This window comes from Canis lupus, chromosome 4, assembly GCF_048164855.1.
Source record: "Canis lupus baileyi chromosome 4, mCanLup2.hap1, whole genome shotgun sequence".
NCBI lineage: Eukaryota > Metazoa > Chordata > Mammalia > Carnivora > Canidae > Canis > Canis lupus.
The window spans coordinates 26,175,666-26,184,710 of record NC_132841.1 but is presented as its reverse complement, the minus strand read 5'-3'; the positions used below and the strand labels follow the sequence as shown (position 1 = coordinate 26,184,710).

At 38.9% G+C, this 9,045-nt stretch overlaps 1 protein-coding gene across 3 annotated transcripts in view; it reads right to left on the bottom strand.

Moving 5' to 3' along the window:
* Positions 1 to 1,696: 1,696 nt before the first annotated feature.
* Positions 1,697 to 9,045, bottom strand: part of VDAC2 (voltage dependent anion channel 2) — a 12,300-nt gene continuing 4,951 nt past the window's right edge. For all 3 annotated transcript variants that reach the window (XM_072823705.1, XM_072823704.1, XM_072823706.1), the window contains 6 exons: positions 7,246 to 7,398; positions 7,105 to 7,157; positions 6,294 to 6,521; positions 5,300 to 5,450; positions 3,512 to 3,569; positions 1,697 to 2,093 (listed from right to left, as the gene is read on the bottom strand). In XM_072823705.1, the coding sequence (XP_072679806.1) occupies positions 2,002 to 2,093; positions 3,512 to 3,569; positions 5,300 to 5,450; positions 6,294 to 6,521; positions 7,105 to 7,157; positions 7,246 to 7,398 (735 nt within the window). In that variant the 3' untranslated portion in view covers positions 1,697 to 2,001. The remainder of the gene's footprint in view (positions 2,094 to 3,511; positions 3,570 to 5,299; positions 5,451 to 6,293; positions 6,522 to 7,104; positions 7,158 to 7,245; positions 7,399 to 9,045) is intronic.

The window sequence follows — 9,045 nt, the reverse complement described above, 5'->3', positions numbered from 1 at the left end:
AAGTGTGAAGCAGACAGCCCTTTGGGAAGGAGGCCATCAGTATGTAGTTCTTAAGAAGTTCCCCCAGAGAAAGGTGAATATAAAGGTAGGCTCTCCCACACCAACACATAGGAGCAGAGGAGGAGGAGCCAGGTGCTTCACATCTCTTAGACCTCCCTAATCCCAATCCCACAGGAAGATCTAAAGACCAAATGCAAATATTCCGTGTTCTTTCCGCTAACTGCCTCAGGCAGAAACGGCATCAGCCCAGAATACAATAGGACAGGTTTGGTTCTATAGGAGACTATTAGAAACAAGGAAACAGGAGCCACGGGGGCCCACAGTTGGCAACTTCCATGGTCCTACACCTCCTGGGAGGTACCTTGCATTTCATGCAACCCTCGGGGACCTGGTGTGTGAACCAACCCTCTCTCCTGCACATTCAAACAGATTAGGATGCACCTGGGTAAATCCGTCCAGTTTACTGTAAATATGCCTTTGACAAACTGGTAACTCATGTCCCATCCCAGTCCCGAGTACTGGACCAGGGAAACTCCAGCCACAGTTGAGGGAAGGCCACCTGTTGGCTCTGGGGCAGCAGGTCATCCAGTGGGCTTCAGGAGTCACCAGGCCTCTGACCAGTTCCTCCCCACCAAGCAGTTTCAGAGTTGTCCACCAAGTCTATTTCACACCTCTCGTGTATGCCAGAAGCAGATATGCTTTCACACCTGTTTGACCTAGCAATAGATCTCCAGTGTGGAAAGCTTGCTTGGGTTTCTAACCTCTCATCAGATTCTTTCTGACCTGGAAATTTTCAGTATGTATCATTTTTGGGGGGTAGTGAGTCTCAAAGTATCAAAGTACTACACTTTCCTGTTTCTCTCAGGCTTCGAATGATACCTCAGGCCTAAGAGTATAAATGTGTTGAACAAAATCTCTCCCTTTCCTAACCTCTGATCATGTTTTTCAAACTATCTTCTCCCATCAAAAACATTTGCTCTCCTACTTTTCAAACTAGAATCATCTATCATTCAGCCCAAGTGCGGATGAAGGCCAGTCGCCACAAAGCCTGAAGGCACTGCTTCTGGTCACACACTTAGACCCAACCCTTTCAGTGTCTGCCTAATGATCTCTCACTGACACCTCACTCCACTTGCCTACACCTGGTCCCATCCCACCTATGGCCTAGTTCGCTTCCTTCAGCAATAGCTCACAGGGATATGGTGTGTGTATACATCCTTCAGCACCATCCCTTCATATTCCTTTCTTCATCACTTCCTCTCCAACCCCTCCTGGGGGGGTCAACAATGGTCCAATGGAAATTCTGGACAAACTTACAAACTGAAGATATAAAGGCATATATCCTCTTATTTTTACTGTAGTCCAAAAAGCTCATGGAGTTACTTTAGGGACAGAGGTCTTTATGGCACAGATTTAGGTAAAAAGCAAAATGCTCACCAGAAAAATAATGTATTAGCTAGATACAAGGGAGATTTGACCCTGGCAAATGTTTAAACTCTGCAAATACTTGGAGTCATTAATTATGTATACTTGTTTTTATTCATAATCTGTAATGTCTGGGGATACCAAAAGTAATTCTAGTGATGGCCGAATTTAACAGAAATTTTTTAACCTCATCTTAAAACTTCCACTGATCCTTCTGGTTCAATGGCAATCTTCAATGTTAATAGGAACATAAAAACAAACATGCACACAATTGCACAGTTTTCATAAAGGTCTATTTCATTATTGGTGGGTAGCGCATTTAACAGTTAAATACATTTAAATAATGTATAGGTGACTGCACGACTGCAGTATTGGTAACTAGATAGATAACCAATTTAACTAGAAACCAGCTAACAAGTAACTGTCTAAATATTTAAAATACAGCTCTTGTTCAGATCATCCTTTGTTTTGATCACCTTCTTGGGGGAGGGAGGAGGGGAAGCCTGCTGGTCACACTGGAAATATATTAAGGCCAAATCTTCTGATAACCATTCCCAGAGGTTTCTTTCAGCTGGATTAAGCCTCCAACTCCAGGGCAAGCCCAAGTTTGTGGCCTCCAGCATTAATGCTCTTCCCATCTACCAGGGCAGACAGTGTAAGCTTGACACCTGTAAACAAAAGCAGGCAACCATGATTTGCTTGAAACACTTCAAGAGTCTGTGGTCTTCAATAATCACCTCAGAGCCTGCCTGTCCCTTCTCAACCCATTAGATGACCTACTAGTGCCAGCCACCAGAGGGCACTTGGGAGTACCAGAGATACCAGAGAGAATTCAGGTGGCCTCATCCTAGGTTAAGGGATCAAGTAACAGAGCATTAAAAATGTTATTAATAAAGCTCAAAGTACTCTAGAAAATACAGTAACATTCAATACACTATCCAGACTATCAGACCCTAATGGATGATCATAATTGGACCAGGATCTACAATAAAGAGACAAGTAGGATATAGATTGCATATAATGTATTGCTCAACTAATGGTAATCTCCTTAACTTGCAACAGTGGTACTGTCTTCCAATACCACTAAAAAAATGTCTTCCTCTCAGGATATGCATGTTAGGGCTAAGGTGTCTGTATGTCTGCAGAAACATGTATTTAAATAATTAAAGGAATGCAGAAAAAAGGGATTATATACGCAGAAACGAAGAGGGAAAACAAATGTGGTAGATGTTAATTAGCGAATGTTCATACCAATCTTTTGTTTAAGTTTCAAAAGGTCAAAATATAAGTCTGGGGGAAAATCCCTATTTGAAGAGGAGAAAAGTTGCAAGGGCTTTAGAACTTCCTATTTAGGGGCAGCCCGGGTGGCTTAGCAGTTTAACACCGCCTTCAGCCCAAGGTGTGATCCTGGAGACTGGGGATGGAGTCCCACACATCAGGCTCCCTGCAATGGAGCCTGCTGCTTCTCCCTCTCTCTGCCTCTTCTCTCTGTGACTCTCATGAATGAATAAATAAAATCTTAAAAAAAAAAACAAGAACCTATGATGTTGGCATCACCTAAGAGCTTGTTAGAACTCTTCACCCAGATCTATGGGATCAATGTGCATTTTATCAAGAGTCCCCAGGTAATTCATGCATGCTGAAGTCTGATAAGTACTACTCTAAAAAATACAGCTAGGTTCAAAACACTACTTTAAAGTAAATAAGACTATAGAAACCAAACAATGAAAGCAATGTGTGAACCTTGATTACAGAAATAAAGATTACTACAAGGAATTTCAGGTACAAGTGAGGAAAGAGACTACAGAATGAATAGTAAATAATATGGAGTCACTATTAACTTAGGTATTATGGATATGCAGGAGATCAGAACATTTTTAATTGAGTAGACGCATGCTGAAGCATTTAGGGAAGTATCAGGATAGCCACACCTTTCAAACAGCCCAGTAAAAGAAAAGAAAAAAAGGAATTAAAAAAAAAATTGTGGCAAAAGGTAAGCGTGTTCTTTGACGAGTTTACAAAGTAAGAAGCTGAGAAGTGAAAAATATTTTTTAAAACCCCAATCCCATTTATCAAGAATACTTACCAGGCCTCAGAGTCTGAGTGTAGCCCACTCCAATTAAACTAGAGTTGTTGACTTTTGCCTAAAATAAAATGCAAAATTAGCTGTAAAAAAAATCTTTTGACTGGAGAGAGAAAGCTCCTGCAGGTTTCCCTATCATCATGGAATTATGCAGTGTTCCGTTTTTATTCATGTGAAATAAAATTTAACACTACCATTAAGCTAAACAAAAGCCAGGTGCCACTTAATTCCTATCCATTAAACTTCTCCAAGTCAAACTGTCAGCAGAACACAATACAGTAGTATAGAAGTAAAAAGGTGACAAACAGCCTCTGGGATGGAAACACAATTTGGAAATTATTTGATGTCTTCACTCACTAGTGACCACTTTGTGCCCAACAAATTAAGAGCCTCGGACAATTGGATACAAGTTTCTCCCATTTTAGAACAGAAGTAAACCATGAAATTGTGGTGGGACACTAAGAAATACTTCACCAAGTATTGATGCTTGATTGGGGCACAGCAGCACCACTTAGGTGGGAAATGCTAGGTATGTTTTTTCCAAACTAATCCCCAGAAGTCACTCAATGACACACAGATCCAAAGTTGCCTTCCCTTTTTAGACCATGAGAATACTACATTGCCTGGCATTAAATGTGCAATGCTGCCTTAGACATATATTTGAAGAGAAAGGCAATGTAGCTAGCAGAGAACGGTATACTGTATGAATCCTAAGGCTTTCACTGTTACAGTGCAATTAAGAGAAGGGAAAAATAAATGAATCATTGCCTTGCCAATGGGAAAAGCATTCTGGGTGTTTCTCATGCTCTGATTACAACTGCTAACATAAAATAAAAATGGAGCTAAAGCTTCACCGCCCAAATTATCAAAACATGATTCTCAGGAGTGAAGATCACTTTATGTAACATAAATAACTCAAGGAAGGTTTAGCTTTCTTTCATTCCCAGTACATACAGTACAGGCAGTGCTTGACCTGTAAGCAACTGACACAGAGGAACAGCTGCTGACCTGCCTGAAACTAGAGCCAGCACCTCTATACTCTCAGTACACTGCACTCCCTCCTACCCCCGCCCCAAACTCACTATGACTAAAGAAAGAAATAGCAAAAAGCCTAAATACAGGACTTGGGTGGCCATCCACCCCAATGAACCCAAGATAGGCAGGAGGTGGTCCTTTAGGTGCAGGACTTTTAATGCTAAGGCTGGAATAGTCCCAGGCAAAGCAGGATGCGCTAGCTGGTCACCCTAGACAGGAGGGAAATCAAAAAGACATGCAACAAGTCCAATCCTGGCTCTACCCCTTCTTTCCACTCTCTTTCCCTAGCAATGATCTAAATAAGTCCTTTTTCTTCCAAGCTTCGGTATCTCTACCTGCAAAATGACATTTGTACCATGGACTGCGAAGACCAAATCTAAAAGATATTTTGTAAACCCTAAAGGCAAAGTCAAAGTAACAATGTACTATTATTCCATGTAGAAAGACAAAGTAACAACTAAAATACTATTACTCCTGACCTGGGGCCCAAAACAGTGGCTTCCCTGGGCTTAGATAGGCTTGGAGCTCAGGGTTATTATGTACACTAATTGAGCAGTTTCTGAGGTTAAGCAAGCTCCTACGACCTGGTATCAAACTTCTACATAAAATGCATGCATCATTACAAATTCTAATCCCAGTCTATGAGTAAACTAGAGGTCGTATGAACCACAATTCAAATTTTCAACACAATTCAATATACCCAAAGATGAATTCCCACAACCAAAGACCCCAATCTAAGCCCACAGTAGTACTCACAGAAATGGAAGCAGTGGGATCCAACTGATATTTGGCTGCAATGCCAAAGCGAGTGCAGTTGGTACCTGATGTCCAAGCAAGGTTTACTGAAGTGTCAAGATCTTCACATACTTTCTGATAAATTGATCCTCCAAATTCTGTCCCGTCATTGCTGTAAGATACTTTAAATTAGTGAATCTAGAATAGACAAGGTAACATCTATGGCACTAGATTGATATAATAACATTATAGTTAAATAAAAGGCACTGCTCACACCGGTCTGTAGGACTCCACTGAAAACCAGAAAGTCTTAATCCCCAACCTATGCCCAAAAACAAGAGGTCACGTAAATCGTGATCCATCCAGCAGAATTACCACATAGCCACTACATTCATGTTGCAGAATACATAATACTGTAGTAAAATTATTAAAATGTATTAAGATAGGAAGGAAAAGATTGTAAACCAGTCTTTCTGATATGTATTTACACATACATACATATACAAAGATGAAACTCCCAAACATTAACAACAAAAGATTATATATATATCTAGGTGGTGGGATTATGAGAAATTTTGGTTTTCTTCTTTATACTGTTATTTACCAATCCTTTATTTTACAAAGGAAAAAAATTCTTAAGTCCTTTTCATATATACATTTAATCTGGGTTAGGTAAAAACACCATACATTTTAGGCAATTCCACCAACTCGGCACTTTACATATCACAATTAAGTAAAATGAACACACTGGTAATTCGGCAACATCATAATGTTTTCTAAAAATCCGGAGCACATCAAGCCTCATATAAAATAAACATTTACTCTCTCAGCACCAAAAGTCAGACTAACATTTTTTACTGTACACTTTTAGGTGTGCCCAGAAATGCCCAAGGATGGTGATGTTTTGTGTTAAGAGAAATCCTTTAGATTGTACCTAGATTCGTAAGAGATAACAGGTGATATCAGAAACATCCCCAAGTGCTGCATCACAATATCCCACAGAAGAAATACTCACACATTAGTGTGTAGTTGGAAGTCCCCAGTCCTGTAGCCCACTGCAAAGTTATTTCTTGTCAGCTTTGATTTGGCACTATCAAAAGTCATCTGGTAGCCAGCAAGCCAGCCCTCATAACCAAAGACGGCTGAACCATGGATTGCAGGTCCAGCAAAATCAAAGTCAACATCACAACCAAGGTTTATACACTCCCTCTTGTAAGAAGACTTGATTTTACCACTTTTCTTTCTGGAAAAAGAACAAACTAACTTAAAATTGATGCCGGTGAGAAAGACTTACATACATAACTTCTGCACAAAGGGCACATTTATGAACTGCAGTGTTAACTGGGGAATAAAAGTAGTAGCAGGATAATAGTAAGAGGTAAAGGAAATATAGCTCAATGAGCTGAAAAACAAGGGCACTTGGAGTTACTGGGCTTCTATCACCATGAAAAGATTGCTTCTGTAAGACTATTAGAAACATGTTAATTATCCAAATTAGTGAGACAATGAAAAGAGGCAAATATTTGAAGGGAAGCCAACAATAGCAATCATAGTAGTCATCATACTCCAAAGGCAGAAACAGAAATTCACCACCACACAGGACAGTTAAGAAACCTATCAAACATTAAATGTGCATGCATCTTTTCCCTAAAGAAAGAGGAGAGAAATGCTTTTAAATTTAAAGCAGATAAAGGAGCACGTGGCTGGCTCAGTTGGTAGAGCATGCGACTCTTGATATCAGGGACGGGAGTTTGAGCCCCATATTGGGTGTAGAGATTACTTAAAAATGAAATTTAAAGCAAATAAAAACATCTGTCCATGCTTACCCCGTGTTTGGTGAAAAGGTGGTATCAAATGTCAGTTTCAAACCTTGACAGATCTATTTTGAAAGAAAAATAATCTTTCAGCTATATCTCCTTTTTGAAATAAAAAATAAAATAATACAAAACCCATGTTCAAAACGTTACCTGGTCTTCAATTGCGATTTCTGTTCCCAGAGTGTTATCGGTGTTCCACTTTTCTGTGAAAGTCAGACCATACTCACACCATTTATATTTGGTCTCCAAGGTTCCAGTAACTTTACCAGTGTCTGTATTAGATGAACCAGACGTTGAGAATTCCTAATAAGACAATAAATGATTTCATGAACTTTCTTGTAAGCCGAGAAGAATCACTGCCAACTTAAACAAAAAAAACACTGATTCACAGTAATTTCACTAATCCTTTTTTCTAGTTTCCCAAATACCTCTAACTCTGCTACTGTATATACAAGAACAACAAATTAACCTGTCAGTTACTAACTGCTGCCTTACTGTACACTTACTTACATTTCCAACCAATGAATGACAAGTTAAACTGTATCTAATTCTCAGGTGAAAAAACCTTACAGCTTTTAAGGAAACTTCTGCTAAGGTAATTTTATTTGGAATTCAAAAATTGGTGGTGGGAGGTGGAAGGTGGGAAGGATGAATGTTTGGGCACTGTATCCAATCTGCCTAATAGTAAATGAAACACTATAAAGGTCATCAGTATGGTTAATCACAGACCCCATACCAAAATAAGCATTCATAATAACTGACAACACTATTAGGAAATGTTTCCTGAAATTTCTTAAAAGGGAAAGCACCCCACCATTGGAATTTATGCCATAATATTTAAAATCTTCGGTAACCCCAATATTCTGTTTTTCTTAAAGAGTCCTCACCAGATTTTATTTAAAAAGAAAGGAGGGAAAGGGAATAATAGGAGATTTAATCTACAACTGGTTTTTATTATGCATAAAATATAAACTATATTAAGTACAACAGATAACATCAGTAGAAAAAATCTAACACAGATATCAATTTGAAGTGCATTATATAATCTTATGTTTGTAGCAAATACAAGTAACTTGCAAATCCCTAATTGCACACCATGTGAAAAGGAAGGCACACTATGGAGGGCTTATTGAAATTTAAAATCTGCTACAGACACCCAGAAATCTAATAATCTTTCAGAGCTCAGTAGACAGGCAAACTTCCAAGATAAAATAATAAAATACCCTCTGAGCATTCTGATTCACAGTTTGTCTTACATACTTTGGCCTATGAAAAGCCAAATCTAAAGACAGGTGATCCAAACTAAAGAAGAAGAGAACTCAACCTGAAATTGTGATGCCTGCCAACAGGGAGAGAATATCAAAAACCACATCAATATGAGAAAAGGCCAATAATCCTTCACTTAGAAAACAGAACATTCGAAAAAAAAAAAAAAAAAAAAAGAAAACAGAACATTCGTATAACTATGGCTCTGCAGTGAGACAGATTCAATCTCCTGAAATAAAACACTTTGATAGGAATTTCAAGTCAAAGCTTGGCATTCAATGCCCATATTAAAAAACACTGGATTATGTTAGAAAAAAAACCGCTAGATATAAAATTAGAGGAGTCCTGGCATCCAGTTCTGGCAGCCATTTACTAAATGAATAACACTGAGGAAAGATGCTTAACTTTTCTGGGTCTGTTTCCTCAATTGTAATAACAAAATCTACCCCTGGAAGATTAAACTGGTCTGGCACTGTAAAAACTTTGTACGTTTTCCTGTGCTCTATACAAAAGAAAAGCATTATTAATATATATATGGAGCATGTTCTTCTAACAGATATGTGGAATGGGGACTGTATAGAAGTAGCTCCTTTTAATCCTGACAATGATTAATGACTCTTGAAACATCACTCCCTGCCATCCGTCAGCGTATAGATTATGAGCCAGTCTATATACACCCAAGGA